General features: G+C 41.0%; 1 protein-coding gene across 1 annotated transcript; it reads left to right on the top strand.

Annotated features, from left to right (window-relative positions):
* LOC145399124 (uncharacterized) lies at window positions 1-22,782 on the top strand. Its single transcript, XM_080271865.1, has 2 exons — window positions 1-63; window positions 22,522-22,782. Exons 1-2 carry the CDS (start codon window positions 1-3, stop codon window positions 22,780-22,782), a joined length of 324 nt encoding a protein of 107 aa, XP_080127991.1.
* The last annotated feature ends 4,696 nt before the right edge of the window (window positions 22,783-27,478 follow it).

The raw sequence follows: 27,478 nt of genomic DNA, 5'->3' as shown, positions 1-27,478 counted from the left end.
ATGGCGGCGAAGCAGACCCGTCGACGGCAGGCAATCATCTGCTTCTATGGGGCAGTCCTGCAGGTACAGTACAGTTTATATATCACGTAGAGATCCGGTGCCCTATGTGCTAGACAGTGCCTTACCAGGGTCCTTCCCACGACGAAGTACACGGAAATATAAGATGGTCTGTTCCCCGGGTGGACACCAAAGTTCTCCACCCAGGGTAAACAATGCCACCACATGCACATTTTTCGTGTGTGTGTGTGTGTGTGTGTGTGTGTGTGTGTGTGTGTGTGTGTGTGTGTGTGTGTGTGTGTGTGTGTGTAGGCTTTTCCCCATACTGTACAGTTATAAGAAGTCTGTAATTCAGTGTGAGCACCACAAATCACTGCACCACAAACGTGTCCCATACATCCCACCAACACAAGGCCAGATGCAGACGAAGGACACAACGCCGCACCACACCTGGACAAGACACAAATAATTTACCTGAGCAGTTACTTTGCTAAAATGTGGTACTCGTGGTTGGTGGGAAAAAAAAAAAAATGGCGACAGACAACGTGGAAAAAATAACTCACGTCTCTAGAATTACAAAGTGAGAGAGAGAGAGAGAGAGAGAGAGAGAGAGAGAGAGAGAGAGAGAGAGAGAGAGAGAGAGGGGAGATTCCGATCAGTAGACGGGCACAGAGAATGCGTTTAAGTAAAAATTTATATAGCACAAAATCATTGGACTAGAACAATACCTCTCTCACTCTGTCTCTTTCTCGATTGTGATCCAATATAGTTGAGGTGGACATGGAGCGGCTCATATCATCTATATACGTTATTATTATTACCCTACTATTATCATTATTATTATTATTATTAGTATTATTATTATTATTATTACTATTATTATTATCCTTGTTATTATTATTATTATTATTACTTTTGTTATTATTAATATTATCATTGTTGTCATTATTATTATTATTATTATTATTATTATTATTATTATTATCATCAGCGTTTTCAGTATCATCGCTATCACCATCACAAGTCATCTTCATTATTACTGTCATCACCATAAACAACTATAACATCATCATCATTATCATCACCATCGTCACCGCAATACAAAATCCCACCAGTCAAACGTGGTTAGCATCCTTGGAAAAGAAAATTAAAAACATAATTAATCAGAGCCCGAGGAAGACTCAATCAACAAAATGTCCGCTGAAATAAGCAGTACTAACATGCATTCATCATTAGAGAGAGAGAGAGAGAGAGAGAGAGAGAGAGAGAGAGAGAGAGAGAGAGAGAGAGAGAGAGCACAGTGAACGGTAGAAGTGGACAGAAAAAGTACTTGCACAAAGCATTACTCGTTAAATGCCATACATAAATGTCTTTGCTTCTCAGTTCTCGCTATTCTGTCATCGATGAGAGAGAGAGAGAGAGAGAGAGAGAGAGAGAGAGAGAGAGAGAGAGGTGAGAAGTAGAAGCAAGAATAAATGGGAGACATTTGTAAGAAATGGTGCTGTGTGTGTGTGTGTGTGTGTGTGTGTGTGTGTGTGTGTGTGAGGGGGGTAGAGTATCCCACATCAGTCTCTCTCTCTCTCTCCCTCTCTCTCTCTCTCTCTCTCTCAAGCTCAGAAAGGCAAAATATTGATGGGAAAAGCAACAACTAAAAAGAAATCAGAAGAGGCATATGGAGGCATAATAAGAACGCAACTATTTACCGGCAATATACTGTATATGATATGTGTATGTAATCTTTTTTCATGCCTCGCAACCCTGATCATCCCGCTGTGTGTGTGTGTGTGTGTGTGTGTGTGTGTGTGTGTGTGTGTGTGTGTGTTATGCAAGGAAGAAGAAACCAAACGCCAGAAGCCCACAAACCGTTCCTTCCAAGAAGAAAACAAAAACAATACGAAAGTGAGCCAAATTCAAGATCCATTCATTTCGAGATGCCTGGACGCACTGCGGTTGAAAGACTGGAGATCATAGGAAGCAGGAAATACAGACAGAGGGAGACAGTTCCAGAGTTGACCTGTTGCATAAATGAAGGACTGGGAGTAAGGGTTAACTCTTGCATTAGAGAGTTGAAAAGAAAAGGGATGAGAGTTTGTTGAGAGACGGGTGCTACGTGTCCATCGCAGAGATGAAAGGATGCAAGTAGACATTTCAGAGGAGTATTGACCATTGAAGTAGCGACAGAAAAGAGATAAAGATGCAACAGTGCGACGAACAGACCGAGGTTGAAGGGAGCCAGTAAGAGGAGGATAGTTGATAAGGCGAAAAGATTTTGACTCCACCCTACTGAGAAGAGCTGTATGTGGGGAGCCTCCCCACGCGTGAGGTTTGTACTCTACACAAGGGCGAATAAAACTCGTATATAAAGTCAGCAATTGCAGGGGTAGAGAATGCACGGAGCCGGCTTAGCGCACCTAAATTCTTGGATGCAGATTTTACAAGAGATGCAATATGATCTTTCCAAGATAGGTCCCGAGAGAATGAAACCCCAAGAATGTTTAAGGATGATACTGGATTTAGCTGGATATTATTAAACATTAGTGGGTACTCCTGTGGAAGATTTTGTCGAGTTGATGGGTATAAGAACTGAGTCTTTGATGCATTAAAAACAACAAGATTACTTTTGCCCCAGGCAGAGATATGAGCCAAGTCAGACATTAGGTGTGCCACAACCTCATCCTTTCTTTGTTGAAGTAACTGTTGAGATGGACGTTGTGGGAACCGAATAGAAAGGTGATGGGTGATGTCATCAGCGGATGGGTGGATAGGGTTAGATGTACAGCTTAGAAGGTCACTGATGAATACAAGGAAGACAGTTGGTGATAGGACAGAGCCCTGAGGAACACCACTGTTGATAGATCTAGGAGAAGAACGATGGCCGTCTACAACAGCAGCTATAGAATGACCAGAAAGGATGAAGGCACAGATAGAAGGTTAGAAACCGTAAGAAGGCAGTTTGGAAATTAAAGATTTATGCCAGACTCGATCGAAAGAATTTGAGATGTCAAGTGCAATGGCAAAGCTTTAGCCAACCTTCTGAAAGGAGGATGACCAGAAGTCTGAAAGGTGGGTAGAAGATCGTCAATTGTGCGTCCATACTGACAGTCAGAAAGAGGGTTATGAGAGGGAAGATGCTTTAAAAATTTTCTGTTAAGAATAGACTCGAAAACTTTTGAGACACAGGATGTTAAAGCAATTGGGCTATAGTTAGAGGGTTGGGAATAGTCACCCTTCTATGGGAATGGCTCAATGAAAGCAAACTTCCAGCAAGAAGGAAAGGTATAAGTTGATAAACAAAGGCAAAAGAGTTTGCCTAGGCAGGGTGTATGCACAGAAGCACAGTTCTTGAGGACAAAAGGAGCGACTCAATCAGGACCATATGCCTTCTTAGTATTGAGGCCAGTGATGGCAGAAAATAAATCAGCTGAAGAAATTTTAATGTCAGCCATGAGGACGTCAGAGAGGGGAAGTGATGGAGGAACAGCACTGGAATCGTCTAAGGTGGAATTGGAGGAGAAAGTCTGAGCGAAGAGATCTGCTTTATCAGTAGAAGAAATAGCTACAGAGCCATCAGGGTAGAAAAGAGGAGGGAAGAATGATGATGCAAAGTTGTTAGAAAAAGTTGTTAGAAAAGTTTTTGGCAAGGTGCCAGAAGGAGCGGGAAGAATTCAAGTTGGAGAGCTGAGAGTATTTAGTACGGATGAAATTATTTTTAGCAGAGTGAAGAACAGACTTAGCACGATTTCGGGCAGAAACATAAGAAAGATGTGATTCAGGGGTGGGTTGGCTCCTGCACCTTTTATAGGCCATCTCCTTGTTGTGGACAGCATTAGAACAAACGTGATTAAACCAAGGCTTTCTTGCATTAACCAAAGGATATGAGAAAGGAATGTATGCTTTCATGTCCGAGAGAATAACCTCTGTAATGTGCAAGGCACACTCAGATAGCTTCCGGCCATGGAAGCAATAATCATTCCAGGAAAATATAAGAAGTACTGCCTCAGGGCCTCCCAGTCAGCAGCTCCAAAGTGCCACAGATGACGTTTTTTTGGAAGGCCCACAGGGCGTACCGGAGCAATAGTTTAAGGTAATAAGGTTGTGACTGGAGGAGCCCAACGGAGAGAAAAGATTAACAGCAGAAGCAGAAGGATTAGTTGTGAGGAAGAGGTCAAGTATTTTGGAGCTCTCTCCAAGGTGGTTAGTGATACAGGTAGGGTGCTATACAAGCTGCACTAGGTCATTAAGGATAGAAAAGCTGTAGGCTTGTTCACCAGGTGGATCAGTGAAAGGAGAGGAGAGCCAAAGGTGGTGGTGAACATTCAAATCTCCTAGAATGGAGATTTCAGAGAAAGGAGAAGTGGATAGGATGTGTTCCATCGCAGAAGTAAGATAGTTGAAGAATTTTTGATAGTCAGTAGAATTAGCGGATAAATAAAGAGCACAGATATATTTAGTCAGAGAATGACAGGAAAGCCGAAGCCAGGGAGTAGAGAGTTCAGAAGAATCAAGTTCAGGAACATAAGAGCAAGATAAGTCGTTGAGTACACATACCCAACTGCCACATTTGTCTTTGAAATGAGTATAGAGAAAGTAAGAGGATACAGAAAAGGGTTTGCTAGCAGTTGCCTCAGACAGCTGAGTCTCAGTTAAATAGAGAAGGTGAGGTTTTGAGGAGGTGAGGTGGTGCTCATCTGAGGGAAAGTTAGAAAGACCACAAATGTTGTAGAAATGAAGAGGAAGTGAGTCAGACAGTGGTTCCAGGCAGCTCGTTGAATCATCACCAGGAAAGGGGCTGATGGTGGGAGCAATTATGGTCCTCCCCTCGAGGACTCCGAGGCTTGCTTATTAGACGCCATTTTTATTGTATAATTTTGAAAAGGAAGTGTAGTGTGTAATGTGCATGTAGTTTGGTGGTGATAAACAGAAAAACTTGTATTGGAGAGCATGCTGGCCTACTCCCTGTGTTACTGAAACACTGAAAAGCGTTCAGCAACGGGGGATGGTCAGGAACTAGTCCGAAGGGCTGATGAAACAGGAGCTCCAGCTTTCCCTGTAATCAGCTTTCCATCCACCTTTGGAGTACTGCCCTACTCGACTGGTGTGTGTGTGTGTGTGTGTGTGTGTGTGTGTGTGTGTGTGTTCTTACCTAATTGTTCTTACCTAATTGTATCTTTACAGGAATGAGTCAAGCTCGTACTGTCCCGTGTCTTAGACCATATTTATCGTACATATCCTTAAATTTGTGAATTGTTTTGGCACACACTATTTCATTCGGTAGTGCATTCCATTGATCAATTGCTCTGTTTGGGAAACTGAACTTCCTTACGTCTTTATCACCTCTCTTCTTATGCAGTTTTTTGCAGTGTCCTCTTGCTGATGCTTCTCCATATGTTAAGTAATCATTTATGTCTATTTTCTCCTTTCCTGATATGCACTTATATAGCATTATCATGTCACCTCTTTTCCTTCTCTCCTGTAGTGTTGGTAGATTCAGTTTATTTAGTCTTTCTTCGTAGCTTAGGTCCCTTAAGCCTGGTATCCATCTTGTAGCGGCCCTTTGAACTTTTTCAATCTTGTCTATTTGCTTTTTGAGATGAGGACTCCAGACTATTGATGCATATTCCAGGGTTGGTCTAATAAATGATGTTATTATCCTTCTTAGCATGTCTTCATTTATGTATGTGAATGCTATTCTCATATTTGCAAGCAGTGTATACATGTTCCTTACCTTCTCGCTGATGTGGTCAGCCGGAGATAGTCTGTTATTGATAATCACACCTAGGTCTTTCTCTCTTTCTGATGTGTATAGGGTTTTATTTCCTAACTTATAATCCCAATCAGGTCTTTTTCCACTTTTACCAAACTTGATTACATGACACTTGTCCACATTGAATTCCATTTGCCATGTACTGCTCCATTCATGAAGTTTATTTAATTCTTCCTGTAGCTCCCTACAAGAGTCTGTGCTAGTAATTCTCCTTTGTATTTTTGCATCATCTGCAAACATATTCAGATAGCTCTCATTTCCAGTGTTACTGTTTATATCATTTATGTACACTAAAAACATGATTGGTGCCAGCACCGAACCCTGTGGTACTCCACTAGTCACTTCTTTCCATGATGAGTAGTTTCCTCTTAGTACTGTCCTCATTTCTCTTTTTATGAGAAAGTCTTGCATCCAACAAAACAGTTTTGCCTCGAATTCCTCCTTGATGGTACAGCTTCCATAAAAGTCTTTGGTGTGGTACACTGTCAAAAGCTTTCTTGAAATCTAAATAGATACTGTCCACCCATCCTTCCCTTTCCTGTATTGTGTTTGTTACTCTGTCATAGTAGCTCAACAGATTAGTAACACATGATTTTCCTTTTCTGAAACCAAACTGTCTTTCTGTTATCATACTGTGTTCTTCTAGATGATTTACCCAAGTTTTTCTCATAAGTTTTTCTAATACCTTGTTTACAACACTGGTCAGTGATACTGGTCGGTAGTTGAGAGGATTTTGTCTATTTCCTTTCTTGAATAAGGGGACTATATTTGCTTTTTTCCAAATATCAGGTAGTTTCCCTTGACTCAAGGATTTCTTGAAAATTAAAAATAATGGTTTACTTAACTCCTTTGCACATTCTCGTAACACCCAACATGAAATTTCATCAGGACCACTTGCTTTTCCTCTGTCTAATCTACTTAACTCCCCCTGTATTACTTTTTCTGCTATTTGTATATCTGGTAGTATGTGTGGACATGCGTGTTCCACATAGTCCCTCTCAAAATTTTTTTCTTCTGTAAAAACTAATTGGAAATTCTTATTTAGTGCTTCACAAATATCTTTCTCTTGTGTATAATTGATTCCCTCGTCTGTAATGGATTGTATTATATCTTTTACTTTGGTTTTGCTTCTGATATAGCTGTAAAACAGCTTTGGTTGATCACTACTTTTATTTATTATATCCTCCTCAAACTGTTTTTGGGATTCCCTCCTTATTCTTGTATAGTCGTTTCTTGCCTGTTTGTAATTATTATACGCCCTTTCACTATTGTGTCTTCTGTATCTATTCCACAACAAATCTCTTCTTTCTTTTGAATTTTTACATTCTGTATTGAACCATTTCTTTATTTTCTTTTCTGCTTCTTTGTGCTGTGGGATGTACTTCTGGACTCCTATTTCATAAAATTCACAAAATTTTTTATATACAGCATTTAAATCTTGTCCTCTAAGCTCATTTTCCCAATCAACTTCTAAGAAATACTTCTTTAGGTCTTGATAATTTCCCTTTTTATAGTTTAGGCTCTTTTTGTAACTGTCATTGCTGTTTACTATGTCATATGCTATCCTGAAGTTATAATTTAGTACTGCATGATCGCTTTTGCCGAGTGGAGGGTGATATATTAAACTGTCAATGTCATTTTCTTGCCTAGTAAATATTAGATCTAGCACTGAAGGTACATCAAGTCCTCTTTTTCTAGTGGTTTCCCTCACATGTTGCGTTAAGAAAAACTCGTGTACGAGATCTAGGAGCTTTTGGTCCCAACAGCTTTCTTGGCTATTTATATCTAGAGTATTCCAATTTATATTTGTATTGAAGTCCCCAGTTAGTATAATTCTTTCCGATTTCTCTTCCATTTTATGTAGCAAGGATCTTATACTTTGAATTGTACTCTCTGCCAGGTCCTCATATTCGTCTCTTTCCCATGTGTTTGATCTGGGTGACATATACAAATTGGGTACAATTACTTTACCTTCAGATGTGTCGATCTCTACTGCAATCAGTTGTACTTGTGATGGTATATCTAGGTTTATTTCCTTGACTTTTAGATTTTTCTTAGTTAATATTATAATTCCTCCTCCTTTTTTTAAATTTCTGTCTCTTCTCCATATATTGTATTCCTCTAAGTTTAGTGTGTCATTGGATATCCTTGGTGTTAATTTTGTCTCAGTTAGGCATATTATTTGTGGTTCATTTTCTCTGACATAATCATTCATCTCTAGTAATTTAGATACCATTCCATTCACATTTGAGTACATCAACTTTATCATCTTGTTTATATACTTGTCATGACATGGTTTTACTACCTTCCTCCTTTTTATTCCATCCTGTTTGTGTACCACTTTCGTACCTGCAATCCTATTACTTTGTAAAAAAAAAAAAATCTTCTTGTCCTCTTCTGATCTTCCTTCATTTTTTGTTTTTGCTTCCTCCCTTTTCTCTTTCAGTAATTCCAGTTCCTCTTGTGTTAGGCATCTTTTTATCCATACATTTTTGAACTCCTCTTTTTCCATAAGATTCTTAGCATTTTTTAGTATCTCTTCCACAGTGTTTACACTCTGGAAAGTCACCTTTAGAGGTCTTGTCTTGCTTTTCTCGTATTTCCCTAACCTTTTGTGTTCCTCTATGTCTTTACTACAGATTTCCTCTGATACTTCTTTCAGTAAGCTCATTACATGTGCCATCTCCTTTTTGTCTCTAGTGATCTTGTTTTTAATTTCTTCCTCTTCTATACCAGTGATTACTATTGAGATATTTATTTCTACTGAATCTCTGACTAACTTTGAATTGTTTTGGATTATTCTTTTCACTTCCTTTTTAATGCTTTTTTCCTCCACCCTTGTTTCTAAGTCTTTATTTACTTTCACCATTTCAGCATACGTGGTTTCTACATCATTTTTGTAGCTTTGCACAGCTTCATTCACCTGTGTTATCTTCTCCTCAATATCACTGCTCTGATCCATAAGACTGCTTGCTTGTCTAATTATCTCTGTGTCATTTTTTAACTCTTCCATAACACTCTCGTGATTGACTACTGTACTTCCCATTTCACTCACTTTCTTCCTAAGCGTACTCAATTCCGCTGTTAATTCACTGATGGTTGTGCCTTTCTTATTGGCCTCCCTTCCTAGTTTTTCTATCTCTTCCTTTTGCAAGTGCATTTGCTTCTTTATTTCATCAATTTCATTTTTGAAAGCCATTTCTAGTTTGTGTACACGTTCAACCAGTCTATTGTGAGTCTCCACTTCAACCAGTTCTTGGTAGAAATCATCATTTTGTTTTTTACTTTTATCCCTTTTCTTTTCCAAATTTGTTTTACTGAAGTATGTATCCATTTTGTAATACTAAATGAACAGAGTATGTACTTACAGAGTATGCACGCTTTCCCCGCGTTGCTGTAGTATAAACAAACCCAGCTGACTTAACGCATCGTGGTTCTTTGTTGTTTGAACCAGTCTTATTTAAACTTATTATTTCTTTTCCTTTTAATAATGAAAAATCATTTAGTCTAACCTGGTACAGAGCTTGACTCATTCAAAGATACTAATTTAGGTAATTGCCACTGGCCGTGTTGTTTTGGTACGGAGCGCCGATGTCCGACGTCTGCATCTGATGACTCCCTGTGTGTGTGTGTGTATCTGTTCATTAACCCGTGGCCTGTGACATACCTCATGTGGGGGTGTCTTGGGAAGCTGCGATATATCTCTTATGAGCGAGATTTTCAACAATGCACCACAAAAAGTTCTAGAAGGATCAGCGAATACAAAATTTATGAGTATCAGGGTAACTTTTAGCTCCATTCCCACCCCCTGGAACATTGTAGTGAAAGCGTATATATTGACATACGTTACAACCAACAACTTTGCTAATTTTAAGGAAGACATGTAGTGAAGACGTAAATACCGGTATAGCTTCGATCCCTCAAACGGGACTGGGGATTTGTAGATTACGCAGTGCCTCCAAGGAGAGTAAACTGGTTATTTGTCCTTCAGTTTACTGGCCTATGGTTTACACATGTAAACCTGCCTCTGACTCAAATTAAATCCGTTCAGCCTGAGGTCGCTTTTTGAATTACGGTATATTATTCCTACTTCCATGTAACTTTATTCTGGCAATTAGATGGAGGGGTCGGATACAGCCTCCTTTAAACCCTTCAGTAAGAGCAGCCCACGGGTTAGTGAAGTCAAACGAAACGTGCAGAATAAATAACAAAGAGCGAAGCAATCGACCATCGGAAATTGTTTATGTATGCTTCCATGCCCGATAGAGCCACTGAGACTGTGTGGGCCCAGCTTGTCAACGCGTGGGAGCCAGAGAACGAGAGGACACGGGCCCGCCTCCTCCTGCACGCCAAGGACGAGTGGGAGCTGTTCTGGTGAAACCAGCAAACCACCAACTACATTGTTTCCTCGGTGCCGCGAAGACTGCAACAGGTTATTGAGGCAGAAGGACACTGGACTATTTACTAGGGCTTTCCACGTTGCTCTGGTTTGACCAGTGTCGGTAAACATTGACATAAATATATTTTGGGAGTTTGGGTAGGATTTTGTTTTATTTTCCTTCTAACAGATCGTGATTATCGTTATTATATCCACCCACGTGCATAGACATCATATTTATTTACCTTTTATGCACAATTATTTTAAATAGCCTTTTCGTACAGAGATGCCAGAAAATAGTTGAAATAATGGTGACTGTATAGAGAGAGTATATAGCATGAGGATGAATATATATACTGTGGACACAGCCTTGTCAAAGGTTGCATGATTATGGTATTTAGTTCCAAAATTTAATTACATGTAATGGTAGAGGACATTTCTTATATAAACATTACGAAAGTCAAAGCCATCCAGATTCCAATCTGCATCCGAAGTCAAAATACATGGATAAACACAAATATCTGGCTCCATACTAATGTTTGATCTGTTATTTCAGTATATTTCTATCAGCCCTTGAGATCACCACCTATCTAAATCTTGTTATATGACGCCCCTATACAAGGTGTAATGCAGCATTTTTAACCGAATATTAAGTCTATATATCATGCCTTGAAAGAAAGAAAATAGACAAATTATGTGACCACCACTTTGCATTTCATTCTCCCTCCTCTACCTCCCCTCCCTCACTCCACCCCCGCACCATCACTCATCCCCCCACCCACCATTCCTTCTCTCTCTGGCCCTTCCCTCTCATCCCCTCTTACTCCTCTGTGACTTGTCACGCATAAAGGAGCCAGCCTGAGGCACAGGGTACCGGAGGATAGGTGATTATTTATGACCATGACTGTAGATGGATAGGTTGATAAATAGATAGACAGAATATTTCAGGAGAATGAGAGGCGTCTAGTGGTACAGTGGTTAGAACGTCCCGGTCGGAGTGACAGCCGAGGCACTAAATTTCTATCTTCACATTTATTCGTTTTTGTAACTATCTTGCCATTATCTCAGGAGTGTTTTACTATTATTAGCCTGTACCGCGCTGGGCATTAAAAAAAATACCACTCTACACTGGCCGATTTTGGATTTTTTTTTCTGGCTGAATGGGCTTAATACATCAATATACTGTAAGATCCTTGTCATTAATAAAAATAATCACTAAAGCCAGATAGTTCGTTGAATCGAGTCAAGTTGGTGCTATTCGACCTCTGATATCTTTAAGGTTACATACAGAGCAGAGTGGCTGTGAGCCTGTGAAGACTCGCCTCCCGCACTCATAAATCAGTGTTGTAAGCGTAGCGGAGAATATCTGAAGTTATCAAGATACGATATTAACTTCCGTTTTACTTCAGTTCCTTGCATTGAAATCTCAGTGCTGCAGGACGTAGATCTACGTCACTGGCATTTTTGAAGGGGACAGAGATCTATGTAGCTAGCATGGTATGGGTTAACATTACACTACTTCAGCATTATCTTTGCATTATAATTCTCTCTCTCTCTCTCTCTCTCTCTCTCTCTCTCTCTCTCTCTATATATATATATATATATATATATATATATATATATATATATATATATATATATATATATATATATATATTTGTGGTAGGTGGGGGCACTCATCATCCACCCACTTTGTGTAGTGGTACTCTGTTTTTAGGGGAGCTCTACAATGAGTGGCAAGTCAAATGATTTCCTGTAAACCAGGAAAGCATTTACAATGCTGAGTGGTAACATTATAACCAACCAACACGTGTTCCTTACATGACAACAAGTGGGTTGGTGGAGGGTTAGTGTCCCTCCCCAGAAAACAACTGACTAAAAATACGAACAAGAAGCCTTGGACCAGGACTCATTAAAAGGTGACGACTAAGGACTGAACGAAGGACATGGTACGGATAGCTACATGGAATGTAAGGGGTGAAAATGATGAGGTGAGAGAAAGAAACATCGTTCAGGTGCTTGAGGGTGCGAAAGTGGATGTATGTGGATTAACTGAAACTAAATGGCGAGGTGAGACAGTGAGAGAATGGTAGTACGGATGGGGTATGTGTGCAGGAGTAGGTGAGAATGACAGGGCAAAACAAGGAGTGTGTATTGCTGAGTAACAGATGGAAGGAGAATATAAGAGACTATGGATCAGTTGGCTCAAGGATTGTGTGGGTAAGATTGAAAGTGGGACTACAAATGTACGTGTGTGCGCCAACGCAAGATCGTGCAAGCAGAGTGAGGGAAGAGTTCTGGATAAACGTGGAAACGTGCATGGAAAAGTTTGAAAGACATGAGAGAGTGATTTTGATTGGAGATATGAATGGAAAAGCAGGGAGTATGACGGTGAATGGAGTAGTTGGGGAGTGGGAGTGTGCCTGCAGTGATGGATGAGAATGGCAGTGCTTTAGTGGACATTTGTGCCGGAAGGGGGTTGGTGATAGCTAATTGCCTTCTTCAGGCGCAAAATGATCAACAGGTATACGTGGAGAGTGATGAGAAGGGTGGGTGGTGAACTGAATGAATGGAAGGCAATGACTGATTATGTGTGTGTGGATTAAAGGATAAGAAGGTGTGTAATGGATGCAAGAGTATATAGAGGTTCGGGGAGTGGACTTTCTGACCACCACTTGGTGGTGGTCAGAATCAGAGTCCAAAAGAAATGGAGAAATAGAAGGAGGGAAGGACAAGAGGAAGTATTTCATACAAGGAGGGTGGAAACGTTACAAGAGGATGGAAAGAAGGCAGAATATAAGAGGAAAGTGGAGGAGCCATTGGGTAACTATGGATTGGAGCAGATGGGGGATGTGGAAGGTGTGTGCAAGATATTCACAGAAATTTGTGCAGCATATGACGTGGTGTGTGGGGTGAAAAGAAGATAAAAGGGGATGCAGGGAACAGCACGGTGAAATGAAGAGATGAGAGAGGCTGTGGCACAAAAGAAGAAAGCATATAGTGAGTAGATGAGATACAGGGGCGTAGGAGAAGTTGAGAGACGGAAGATAGAGTTATATGTAGAGAGGAAGAAAGAGGTGAAAAGATTAGTAAAAGAAAGTAAGAAGAGAGTGGGTGAGGAATTTGGAAGGTACTTGAGAGTAAAGCGGAGGGAATGTGAGAAAATGTTCTGCAAAGCGGTAAGGAGAGTTAGACAGGGTGCCAAAGAAGGTAGTTGGGGAGCTAAAGATAAAAATGGTAGATAACTAGTCGAGAAGGGAGAAAAATTGAGCAGATGGAGACAACAGTTTTAGGAACTGTTGAACATAGAGAATGAAAGTGATGCAAGTATAAGTGGCTGGGAGAATGAGGGATGTGAGAAGAGAGGAAGAAATTAGTAGGATGGAAGTTGTGGATGCAATAAAGAAAGTTAAAATGGGAAAAGCCCCAGGAATGAATGGAGCGTGTGGTGAAATGCTGAAGCATGGTGGAGAGACAGTAGTGGAATGGATGTGGAAAACGTGCAGACTGACCTGGGAGGAAGGTAGAGTCCCGGAGGACTGGAAGTCAGGTATATATATTCCCTTGTACAAAGGAAAAGAGGGAAAAAGGAGTGTGTGGTAATCATAGGGGCATTTGTCTTCTTAGTGTAATAGGAAAAGTATATGGTAGGATACTTATTGACAGAGTTAGGGAAATAACAGAGGAATTAGTTGGAGAAAACCAGGGGGTTTTTAGGAAGGGAAGAGGTTGTGTAGATCAGATATTCATTCTTAGATCTTTAGTGGAAAAGTTTCTAGGGAAGGTAAAGAGGTTGTATGTGGCCTTCATGGATTTGGAGAAAGCATGTGGCAGGGTGGATAGACAAGGACTGTGGAAAGTATTAAGAATATATGGAGTAGATGGGAAGTTGACGAAGGCCGTGAAGAGTATGTATGAGGGTGCTAAGGCTGCAGTGCATGTGGTTAGTGAACTGAGTGAATTTTTCCATTTGCAGGTTGGATTGAAACAAGAATGTGTCATGTCTCCATGGTTATTCAATCTGTATATGGATCGGGTTATCAAATCGATAAAAGGTAGGGCAGTGGATGTTGGAGAGGCCCTAGTGAGAGAGGGCAGTGTTTGGAAACTTCCTGTACTGTTGTTTGCAGATGATAATGTGTTGTTAAGTGAAGACGAAGGGGAGCTGCAAGGCTTGGTGGATGAGTTTGAGAGTGTAAGAAACAGAATCTAAAGGTGGATGTAGGGAAGAGTTAAATTATGGTCTTTGAGAGAAGTGAAGTCAGCGAATGTACAGTGAGGTTGGATGAGGAGGAAATGGAAAATGTGAGTGCGTTTAAGTACTTGGCTAGTGTGATGAGTAAGGATGGAAGTTTAGAGGGTGAAGTGCTTGAATGGGTACAACAGGGAAGAAAGGTTGCTGGTTCCCTGAAAGCAATGATAAGAAACAGAGAAGTGAGCATGGAAGTGAAAAAGTTATTACATGACAGTATTGTGATACCAACTCTAACATATGGAAGTGAAGCTTGGACCTTGTTGGAGGGACAGAAATCAAGAGTGAGAGAAGTGGAAATTAGTTATTTGAGAGGAGCATGTGGAGTCACATGGTGAGACAGACTGACAAATAAGGAAATGAAGAAGCATTGTTGTGTGGATGTGAATGTGATAGGAAGGATTAGGAGAAACACACCGAGGTGGTTTGGCCATGTGGAGAGGATGGAGAGTGAGAGACTTACGAGGAGAGTATGTGAGTGAGGTGGAGGGGGGGAGAGGGAGAGGGAGGCTAAGGATGAGATAGAGGGATGGAGTGGAGAGGTATATGAGAGAGGGAAGTGTGAGCTGAGAGCAGGGCAATGAAATGGCTTGGGACAAGGCGACATGGAGGCGATTTGTTTGTGGCTACCCCTTACGGGATTAAGGCGTCTGACACAATATATAGATAGATAGATAGATATAGATAGATAGATTGATAGACAGATTGATAGATAGATAGATCGATAGAAAGATAGATAGACAGACAGGTATATAGATAGATAGATATACGTAGGTTGAGAGACAAAGAGAGGAGGAGGAAAGGACAGTGGGAGGGAGGGAGGGAGGGAAAGGGAGAAAGGCAAGAGGGAGAGGGAAAGAGAGAAAGGCGGAGGGGAAGTGAAAGAGAGACAGGCATGGGAGGAGAGAAAAATGGAGGGAGGGAAACAGGAGAAAGAAATGAGACATAGAGGGCGAGAGGGAAGGAGGATAGGAGAGGAGAGAGGGGGGGAGGGAGGGTGACAGGAAAGGAGGGAAGGAGAGAGGAAATCCCCTCCACGAGAGAGAGAGAGAGAGAGAGAGAGAGAGAGAGAGAGAGAGAGAGAGAGAGAGAGATTGCACTTACTCGTACATATGCTCCTTCCATGATTTACACGACTTTTTCAACCGGAGTGTCTGTAGGTCTGCAGAGGGGTTTTTTTTTTTTTTTTTTATGTTCTCACTCTAACCATCATCATCATTTTTATCGTATTCTTGTATCATCATCATCATCATGTCCTTCGCTAGTCATCATCATCATCATTATTCTCTTCCTCCATCTCCTCCTCGTAATCATTATCACGATCATCGTTATCCAATTCGCCTCTACGTATCGACCTTCATTAATAAATCGTTTAGCAGTAGCAAGAATAAAGTAAGAAAGATGTCCCAGAACTGAAGGAACTAAAGCTTCGAATATAAAACAATGAGTCGAACCACAGTATTCGGCAAAACAACGCTTCGAGACACCGTGGTTTAAAAGCATGGTTCCCTGTTCGTTGCATAGCTGGCCTCTCGAGTTCCATTATGTATTACAGATTTTAAACTTCCTACATTCAGACCAATTTACTTAGCTTAATGAAGAAAAAAATCAGACAGTGGAGGGATTAATGAAGGCTATATCCAACCCCTCCAGTTAGAAAAGTCTACCTAATGTTGAGTAAAATCGTCACAGAACAAGAATAAAGTAGGACAGACGCCACTGAAGGAGTTGAGGCTTCGAATGCAAAATGCAGGTACTCGCTCAGTCGAACCAGGGAAGTCGTTGAAACATTACCTCTAGATTTCCTGCGTATTTTGTATTCTAATTACCTTCTTACTCAATTGCGTGTTTATACTAAGCTGACGAAGACACTTAATCCCCTGTAGCTTGTTTGATGGCTAAGTTTAGTTAGGCTGGAAGGGTATTTTAACTAATAACCAAGAAGACTCATTCCTTCCTCATTAACATATAGCTTACTGAATTTTATGCATCCAATAGGTAGTGTCTAATTTATGGGAGTGCCCCAGTTCCGTTAGATGGAAGCAAATTAACATAATACACGTAAAGATATACGCACAAGACTAAAATAATCATAGAAACGTAAATTGGAGCTCTCACCAGCGCAGTAGTAACGATGGATGCGTGAAGTTGAGGGGGTCGGGTGTGCATTTGTTAGCTTGTTCTGCTCGCTACTGGCAGGACCAGAGTTCGAGTTTCAGGGCTGTAAGATTGGCGGACTCAGTTTATATAACCTCTGTTAGCGCTCAGTGTACCATCGTATAATCCTGTTCACTGTACCGCTTTAATCAATCACAGTAACACCGTGTATGCACATTGTCACTACTACATTGACTATAACATAATCAGGTATTCTATAATCTATCACTATAACACCGTATACAGTATGATTACTGTCACAACTATAATCTCCACTATAACACCGTACAATTATTGTGTTCACTATCACTGTTTTTATTCATTGTTATGTCTATTATCACCGTCGAGTAGCGTAATCTTGGGCGCTCTCACTACTGCAATCACCGTCACGGTTGTACGTCGTTTTCACAGCACTTCTTCATGACTAGCATCATATCCTGGTGTTAATCTTTGTTGCAAGTTGCATTTAAGATGGTGGCCAAATTATAGTGAAGAGTATAGTGCCATCATTCTCTATTGCAAAGTATATTCCCGATTCTCGCTTGCTTTCACTGTTACTCTAACTTTAACACCATTATAATCCCGTGTAATCCATGAAGTGAGTAAAACTAGTTTTAATCCCACGTCGTCTATGGTGAGAGAGAGAGAGAGAGAGAGAGAGAGAGAGAGAGGTGATGGGGGTACAAGCCTACCTCAGAAAGCCAGCTGATTGGCTCAATGAAGATGGCGTCACAGAGGGCAGGGAGCCTCATTAGCTGCCCGAGATGCTAAGTTTCTAATTAGCGATTTAGTCTCCCTGTTATTCGTATTCTACGTGGCATAGGAAACTTCGCAACACCTCTTCTACAGCGATTTATACCGCACATTACGCCTTCACATTCCCTTGTATGCTGTTTAACTATATCTTTTCATTATCGACGTAGTTTGCGTCAGTAACATGAGAGGATATTGAGGTGTAATCTTCAGAATACATCACATAAGAAAAGTTGCCACGTAATTTAAAAAAAACATTGATGGCTGTTAGAATGACGTCACAGCGAGCTGGGGATTTCATTTGCTTCCGAACGGGTGTGGTTTTGTATATTCATTTCCTTATTTTAGTACTATACAGCTTTTACTTTTACTTGACCTGAAATTGTCATCTTCCTATCGTCGATGCTGAGTTGTAACAAACTGATGTCACTAGAGTAGGATGTCAGTCATGAGCATTTCAGTGTGAAAGAATGAAAATTTGGGGCAGGTTACAGTGGAAAAAGAAAAAAGTATACTTAAGGTGTCTGACTACAAGAATGACTTGTACTGCTTTATGCATTTGAAATACCAGTAAGCAAATAACAAGATGTTAGTTCTGACCGTGAGAATAGTTGCTACCGTAGAACTAATCTCACGGCCGGCACTAATCTCAGGGTCTGAACTAACCTCATGACCGGAAACAAATCTCACAGAGTGGTAGTCTTACGATCGGAACTAATCTCACGGTCGGAACTAATCTCTTGGTCGAAACTAATCTCACAACCAGATCTAATCTCACGGCGGGAACTAATCTCACAGTCTGAACTACTACTACTACTACTAGACAACTACTACTACTAGAAGTAGTGGTAGTAGTAGTAAAAGAAAAAGCAGTAGTAATTTCGTCCCACTCTTGACTTGTGTCCTTCCAGCAAAGTCCAAGCTTCACTTCCATACGTTGGGGTTGGTATCATAATACCGTCATGCAGCGCGTTTTTTTTTTTTTTTTTCATGCCCACTTCCCTGATCCTTATCACTGCTTTCAAAGAACCAACAACCAGTGGCGTACCTTAGGGGGGGCGAAGGGGGGCTGTTTGAAACTGCCCCCCGGGCCCCCCATTGAGGGGAGCCCCCCAAAGCCTTAAAAATTTATAAGCTTTTTCATTAATATTTATAAATATATATATATATATATATATATATATATATATATATATATATATATATATATATTTATAAATATATATATATTTATCATCCTGACAATCCCGGCTGAGATATTAGATAAGTTTTGAGTATGAGATATATGGCAACTTGTAGCCAAGCGGTAGGCCCAAACCTTCCGATACATTCGAGACACATCTCACGGTCTTAGTCGTCACCTGACATCGAAACTGGTTGGTGCAACGCCGCCGGCTCTTGAAAATTGGCTTTTATAACAAAAAACAGTACTGTCTACGACTAACTGAGTATATATTATTGGAAATATTTTCTGTTGTAAGAGTGTATATAAATATATATTTATTTTTCGTTTTTGTGATTTTACAGAGTTGATAGGATTACGGGACAATATTTAGAAGTTGCCATAACTGATTTTTAATGACCAAAATACATTTTCCTGATGTGTTTTACAATATTACTAATGCTTTAATGAATCTTTTGGTGCTAATAAATTAGGTTTACGTTAGATTAGGTTAGGCTGGTTAGGGTGAGGAAAGGTGGGTTGCTGCATCGTAAGATCACCATCAAAAATAATTACCAGTTGCATAACACTGTAAAACACATCACAAAAATGTACTTTGATAATTAAAAACCAGACGTGGCAAGGATTACGAATGTTAAACTGTTACACTACAAAGCCTGCCCACAGTTCTCGCACAGTATACCTACGGCAAGCCCTAGCTTTTGGGGGGACTCCTATATTTAGATGTTGGATGGGGGCCCCGCAAAGAACCTAGCCCGCTGGGCCCCCAAATCTCTATGTACGCCCCTGCCAACAACCTTTCTTCCCTGTTGTACCTCTCCAACACTTCAACCTCTAAACGTCCATCCTTACTCATAAAGCTACCCAAGTACTTAAATGCACTCACATTATCCATTTCATCCTCTTCCAGCCTCACAATACATTCAGTGACTTCGTTTGGTTGGTATTAGCTTCGAGAGGGGCGTCTTGTGTGTGCAAGTCTCTCTCTCTCTCTCTCATATATATATATATATATATATATATATATATATATATATATATATATATATATATATATATATATATATATATATATATATATATATATATATATGTGTGTGTGTGTGTGTGTGTGTGTGTGTGTGTGTGTGTGTGTGTGTGTGTGTGTGTGTATGTGTATGTATGTGTGTGTGTGTGTGTGTGTGTGTGTGTGTGTGTGTGTGTGTGTGTGTGTGTGTGTGTGTGATCTTTTCATTTTTTCGTATAATCTTCTCTCTCTCTCTTGCATATTTGAACTTTTGATTTTTCATTTAATCTCTCTCTCTCTCTCTCTCTCTGTTCTGTCTGTCTGTCTGTCTGTCTCTGTCTCTGTCTCTGTCTCTCTTTGTCTGTCTGTCTGTCTCTCTCCAATCCATTTACATGAAAAAGCAGCGAGTAGTAACCAAACACACAATCACCAACAATACAACAATCACCTCTTTCTTTCACAAATTCCATTAACTTCGTCTGCTTGCTTCTGAATGCTACTGCGAGGAGTGAAATGGCCGACTGCTTGCTACCCTTTGTATTTTCTTATTTTCAGGATTCCTTTGTAAGCCCCGGCAGGTTAAGGTTTGTGTCCTGGGTGGGTGTTTGTCTTTGCTTTGTGTAGTTACGTCGTAGGGATAGTGAGGGTCGTTTTAATTTTACCTTTCTTTTCAGACGCTCGGTAATGGATACGTAGAAAAAAGTTGCTATGTATATCTATCTATCCATCTACATCTATATGTGTAATTTGATCTCATTGGCAAGAGATAGACGGACATACAGGTAGATAGAGATGGCTTGATGGATAGAATGACAGGCAGAGAGACAAATAGACAGACAGAAAGAAATAAGAAGTCAATGAAAAGATCGAACACACTTGGCACAGTTTTAATAAATCTGATGTTTCCCCCTGAGCTTCGAGAACAATTTTTTTTCTGTCAAACTTTTCGCTCCGGTAACAATAGGTGGGCGTGGGAACCCATTGTTTTTATTATTTCATACCTTTTACGTGCTTTTTGCAACTGTATTTCTTTCATTTATTTCTGTGTTGTTATTGAGTCAAGGTTAGGGTGAAACAATTGTAGATAGTGCCCATGTTCACACACACACACACACACACACACACACACACACACACACACACACACACACACACAGCCTATATATCTGTCGTGTATACCTGTCCGTATGTGTGCGCGCACGAACGTGTGAGTGACTATTTTCTTAGGATTATGTGATAAGAGCATAATTTAAAAATAATATTAAGGGCGGACCATTCGTTTTGTACGTACACACAAACAGAGAGAGAGAGAGATCACACCTCCGTCAGTTACAGACTGTCAATGCTTGTCCGTAATTCCCACACTCAAAGACCTCGTTCCATTGCAAGGGAGTGAGAAAGATTGCAAATAAGGACCATTGCCTTTTTTCAGTGGAAATCACAAACTTAACCCTCTTTACTACTATTACTGCTACTACAAGCTTAAACCTCTTTTCTGCGGTGATGTGTTGCTTACTGTGTTCGTGGTATTCTCAGACGATGTTAGGTGGCTCTTTCGTGGCTAGCAAGAGTCTTTCCAGAGCTGAATAAAATAGTCTACGAAGGGTATGGATAGAATAAAGACGAAGCCAGAGAACTGAGGTGTTGGTAGTAGTAATAGTGTTGTTGTTATTGTTGATTTTGTTGTTGTTACTATGTAGTTGCATAACCTTGGCCTTGTCTGACCCAGCAGACCCGTCAACCACAGGTAAGCAACTGCTTCTGTGGGACCGTTCTACAGGTACAGTACATACACTGTGTAGGAATCCTACGCGCGCTTTGTGGTAGACAACGACACACCAGGGTCGGCCCAGGGTCCCTTTGTACGCCAAGGTGCACGGAAATGAAGAAGTTTGGCTCTTGGCTGGATGTCGCATCTCTCTCCCTCTCTCTCTCTCTCTCTCTCTCTCTCTGATTTCACCTAGAGTGAGGCAGACTAAAAGCGAATTGAATCCCTTTTGAAAACCTCCGTTAAACAATGATATTTTTCTCGACCTACATTGACTCTGAGTTGGAAAAATAAAAATATCCCACAAATCATTTCTATTTCGCCGTGTGTGTGTATATCTATCTATCTATCTATCTATCTATTGCTACCCAGTTAGATCCCAGGGTTGCTTTGTGAAAGGTGCCGCTGGATGGGTATTAAGCGTACTGTCCTCCATCTATTGGCTCATAGTTGCGAAAGTAAGAGTCCTAGCCTAAGGGTTCCCTTTTCGTTAACTTTGGAAAATGCCGAGTTTCGTTCATTATGAAGTACCCAGATCTCAACTGTACACACACACACACACACACACACACACACACACATTCTCCCCCTCTCTCTATGTTTATATAACTTCCCAGAATATTGTTACGAAATAATAACTATCGTCTCAGAGCATTTGTTCCTCGATGCTATTGTTTTACTTTTATGACATTAAATAAAAAAACAAATTCGAAGAAAAAACAGGGAGAATGCCTCGTGAAAGCTGCTTATCATTTTCTACCTTCATCACATATGGTTGTCTGGTTCGGTCAGCGCACATGTAGGTATATAACGACCAGATCTGATTTTGCATTAGGATACTAAGAGAAGAAGATACTTAAGTTTAATAGGAAAAAAATAATCGCTAAGAAGGTGTTACGGTGGCTCTTGTGTCACCTAGAGTGCCATGTGACTCACCTCAACGACCTCTCCCCCTTCCTTTCAAAGCTTCTCTCACTCTCTCTCTCTCTCTCTCTCTCTCTCTCTCTCTCTCTCTCTCTCCCTCTCCCAGTCCAGGGTCAAGCTGGTGGATAAATAAGTCGGCAACCATCATCTGAATTCAGTGCTTTCACACACACTTCAACAAGATGGCCAAAACTGTGAATACAATTTATCTTCTGTTTATCCGTCTCTCTAGCTATCCGTCTACCTGTCGATGATTTACAGTGCTTCTCTTATCAAATAAAATTCCAGTTATAGAAAATATACAAGGGATGTTTGTCATTCACGCGTTCGTTGTTGCAGGTGTTGGTTGTTTTGTCTGTCTTGCTCATTGTGGCCCTCGCCCTGGCCAGTCCCGAGCCCGAGCCTGTGCCTGGGTATCAATATGGTGGCTATGGAGGATATGGGGGCTACGGAGGCTACCGAGGGTATGGTGGCTATGGAGGCTACCAAGGGTATGGTGGCTATGGAGGCTATAGTGGCTATGGTGGCTATGGAGGCTATGATGGCTGTGGGGGCTATGGAGGGTATGGTGGATATGGGGGCTATGGTTACGGACGCTAAGGTAAAACAATAATTGCTTTTCCTTTTCCTTTTCCGCGACTACCAGATAACAGTCAGGCATACAATAACTTGCATCACATCTGTAGTGATCAAGTTGGCTCCCTTTTGTTTTATTTTTCTTGGAATGAATAACTTTCAGGATTTCTAGTCTTTGGTTCTTTCTTACTTGCTTAAAATTTACTTGCTTCTCGTTATCTGGCTCATGTCATTACCAAAGAAATAAATTATTACTCTGTTGAAGAAGAAAAAGATCTGTTAAGTTACTCTCTGCTGAATCTATATATCAGTCTGTTTATCTATATATCTAAAGCTGGACACCTTCGTGGGTGACCACAAAGGATTCCCCTCCTTGTCACCCCCTCTGCTATCTGGCTGCCCTATATCCAACTCACACCCTCTCTCTCATATTCTTCTCCACCCCATCCTCATATTTCTTCTACCAGTCTTCATCTCCGCCTCACTCACATACACACTCCTCGCCACTCTTTCACTCTCTAACCTCTCCGCGAGGCCAAACCATCTCAAAGTATTTTTCGTAATGCTAGCACGTCAACACCTGAAACTATATAACAAATATAAGTAATACTCAGTTCTCCATTTACAGATACTGGTATCGAAAGCGGAGAAAGTAATACAAGGAACAGAATATTTATAACGCCATTTTCTTTCATTATTTTCTCTTTGTGATTCAAGAAGTTTCTCAAAATAAAGTCCGAGATAATTATTCCTTTCTATGAATGTATTAATTTTCCTTCATTGTGTCCTCTAAGGAAAAATATTTATAAGCCCATATTCTTTATTTCCAGTACGATAATATCAGTCACACGAATAATGGTTGACCTGCATATGGCTCTGAAGATTTCGTAACAATTTTTTCTTTCCGGTTTCAGACAGCACAAAATATAGTACATGGTGTTACTTGAATAGTAGTCTTTTTTCCCCTTTCGCCTATCGACCGTTGGGGCAGAAGCCCTTGGTCCCGTCTAACCCCCCTGATAGCCCACTTTGGGAACAACACACACTATCACCTGTCCCCTTCATGTCCTTAGGAAGGACTAGATATCTCGTTCTCCATCCTCGGAACTACAGTCGTTGTCTCTCCCTTTTGACCTCTTGCATTAAAATACACAGTGAACAGCACCCAATCATACAGACGTAAACTCACTTTCCGGGTCTCCCCTCTTGTTCAGGTGTATAGACTTGGCAGCGATCCCTAGAGACAGAATAGAGGTCCCTTCAGGTCCCCTTACAAGGACCCATATCCCCGTGTGACCATTTCATTTACCTTATCTGTATGTCTCTGTATGTCCCAGGCCTTACTGTTATAATATTGTAGTCAAAGTGAAAGATTCATAATAAACCTATAGTCCTGCCACTCGGAGTCTGTGTGTCCACCTTGTACTAGCTGAGTGTATCGTAAGCGTGTTTTGTATATTCCTTCTTGTTTAGAACCCAGATAAACCCTATGAACATGATGTTGACACACTGCCCACAGCAGCTTTCGATTCAGACCTTGCTGTATCTTCACACATGCTCCCTCAGACAGGCCAGTGTTTGAAGTAGTAATGTCAATGTTCTCTTCAATGCCATGCTCTTGAAGGAGGCTCAGATGGACATCTGCTTGAGCAGTCCCAGTGCTACTGGTAACTTTTGGGACACAAAGGAGGATTTCTCGATCTTTGCCTGTCACAGGACAGCAGCATAGTCAACTTTCTCAACTAGGGCTAGGCCAGGCAGTAGCGTCGTGTCCCAGTGTGAGAGAAGAGGCACCGTTGGCAGTATGTCGTGTTTTTTGGCTTCAGCTGTTGTCATTTCACGGTTCTTAATTCGATGGTGACTGATAGAGCTTCTGGAGAGCGTCAGGTCATTCAAGGTTTGACCAGTCGTTTTTGCTACGGCTCCCATCGCAAACATCACTGTCCTGCCTGATGTATTTACTCAATCCAATGTCGAATTCATCACTGAAGAAAGAAAAGCATGGGCAGCCTCCTTGACCCGCTTTGGCGTGCTTGCTGTTCAATGGAGTTTGGGGTAAGCTCCAGATCTCCAATATCTACTTTTGCTGGGGAAAAAGAAGAGAGGGAATCAATCTTCGACGAATTGTCTGTCTGAGCCATAGCTTCCTTGTCTCTATCAGATTTTTCCTCTCTCTCTTCCTCTGTCTCAGTTCGCCTGCATTTCACCTCACAGGATTTCTGAAGCAGCTGGTCAACTCCTGTCACTGTTGGTTGCATGCAGTCTTCCTGCTGACTGACTGGGAAAGCCCAGTCTTCCTCGTTTGTGATCTGCATCTGGGCATCTCGCTGGAAGATGTCAAACAGTTCTTCAAGGTTTCCAAAAACAATGTCTTCTTTCATTCAACATGTCTCAGAGTCCTTCGGTCGATTTTTCTTCAGCATTTCCTACTGCTAGACTAGTCCCAGAAGCTTCTTGCAGTAGCAGACGGTCGAGGTCGGAACATTGGCTGAACCCCAGAAACAAAGAAGAGTGTCAGTCACTGCCAAATGCCTGACCCCTATAAGGTAGTCGACGACCAGTGATCATCCTTTAAGGATGATTGATCAGACACAAGCACTGTTTCGTGTAACAGCTGTAGCCATGTCACCTGCAAAGAGAAACTCAACTTAAATAGAGGAAAACATGCAGAGTAGGCTGTACAAAACACTGCACACACACACACACACACACACACACACACACACACACACACACATATATATATATATATATTTTGTCCTCATGAATGTGCAGCACAACTGCACACTGCACAACCAGCCAACTGCACGGCGAGGCCGCCTGTGGGTATTTATTGACTCATGACCAACCACTCTAGAACATTCCAGAATGTTCTAAAACCGTTTCTAACCGTCTAGACCCTTCTAGAACATTCTGCAATCTACATTTCTGTCGAACCGTCTATACTCTCTTAAACGTTCACGTTTAGAGTGACGTTTAAACATTGTCTGATCAGCCTCATTTTTTTACATGTTACTAAGGCAGCGAACTGGATTAAGGTCATCTTCTGTCTGAATCGGTACGAGGTCTGTTCGGCTCAAAAAAAAAAAAAAAGTTAACCTGTTGAGCTAGGACATTAATCCCCCCTCAAAGTAGGCCCCTTCTGACTTGACACACATAGCCCAGCATTCTTTCCCCTGCTTGAAATTTTTTTTCAAAGTCAGTTTTCGGTTTCTCCTGCAGGTACTTCGTCACATTCGTCATAATCACTTCTCTCGGATGAACGTTGCTCAAGACATGTTGGAGTGTGCAAATCGTGATCCAGACTTTCAGAAGACTTATCACTGGAGATGAGAATTGGGTGTACGAGTACGACCTGAAACCAAAGCATAGTCATCCCAGTGAAAACATGCAGGGTCGCCTCGGCAAAAAAAGAAAAAATAAGAAAATGCCCGACAGGTCTGCAGCGAGGTGAAATGCACTCGCATGTTGACATTATTTTTTTCACCAACGATGGTGTTATGCATCACGAATACGCACCAGATGGTCAGAATGTCAACAAACATTATAACCTCGACGCTATCTGTTGACTTTGTGACGCAGTTCGGCGGAAGACACCAGACCTATGGAAAGTGGTAAGTTGGAAGCTGCACCATGACAACCCCCCTGCTCATTCATCTCAACTGATTCAGAAATTTTTGGCCAAGCACAACATCCCACAGGTCCGGTAGGCTCCCTGCTCACCATACATGACTCCGTGCGACTTTTGGTTATTCCTCATGCTCAAAACTCCACTGAAGGGTTCTTGATTTGAGACGAGAGAAGAGCATGACGAATGCGACGAAGTACCTGCAGATACCGAAAACTGACTGAAAAATGCTTCAGGCAGTGGAAAGAACGCTGGGCTGTGTATCAAGCCAGAAGAGGCATACTGTACTTTGAGGGGGATTAGTGTCCTAGCTGAACATGATTGCTATTTATTTGCTTATTTATTTATTTATTTATTTATTTTTAGAAAATTTAGAGCCTAATCGGATATTTAGTGAACTGACCTCGAATACGCTTTGTGAAATTTCAGAATAAGACCATAGGCCACCCTAAGGAATATATGTCTGAAAATTTTGTTTGATTAAAATTTATAAAAGGACATGACTGAGAATGTGAATAATCGCTTTCAAGCTACGAACAATATTTGTTCCGAGTTTTAGACGATATGTTAGGTTAGTTTAATGATTCCCATCAACTTTGTCACAATGAAGCTTCTTTTCCTAATTTTACTGAGCAAATATGTTCATAACATTATATTTATAAACAAAGTGATAAAGGAAATATATACAAAGCAGTAGTCTAGTTGACCGCGTTCTTATTTTTCAGATTAAGTTATCAGGTGATAATTGGCAACTTTTGGAAGTTTGTGAACGTCCCCATTACGACTTAGCACTCGAGAGGAGAGATGTTAATTTTTGGCCAAATTAGAAGATAAACAAGCAGTAAAGAGGAATTCTTTCCCCCAAGATTAATCGCAAAAAATTGTCCCTGACTCCGTGATGTGTGTGTGTGTGTGTGTGTGTGTGTGTGTGTGTGTGTGCGTGTGTGTATGTGTGTGTGTGTGTGTGTGTGTGTGTGTGTGTGTGTGTGTGTGTGTGTGTGTGTGTGTAAAGGAACCATCATCATCATTGTTATTGCTAGCATTATCACTAACAGCATCATCGTAATCATTATCGCCATCATCACTGTCATA

This window comes from Coenobita brevimanus, chromosome 47 (genome assembly GCF_032717465.1).
Source record: "Coenobita brevimanus isolate Jiangsu-jjx chromosome 47, ASM3271746v2, whole genome shotgun sequence".
In the NCBI taxonomy this organism is placed as follows: Eukaryota; Metazoa; Arthropoda; class Malacostraca; order Decapoda; family Coenobitidae; genus Coenobita; species Coenobita brevimanus.
The sequence above is the reverse complement of the archived record's forward strand: the minus strand, read 5'-3'. Positions and strand labels throughout refer to the sequence as shown.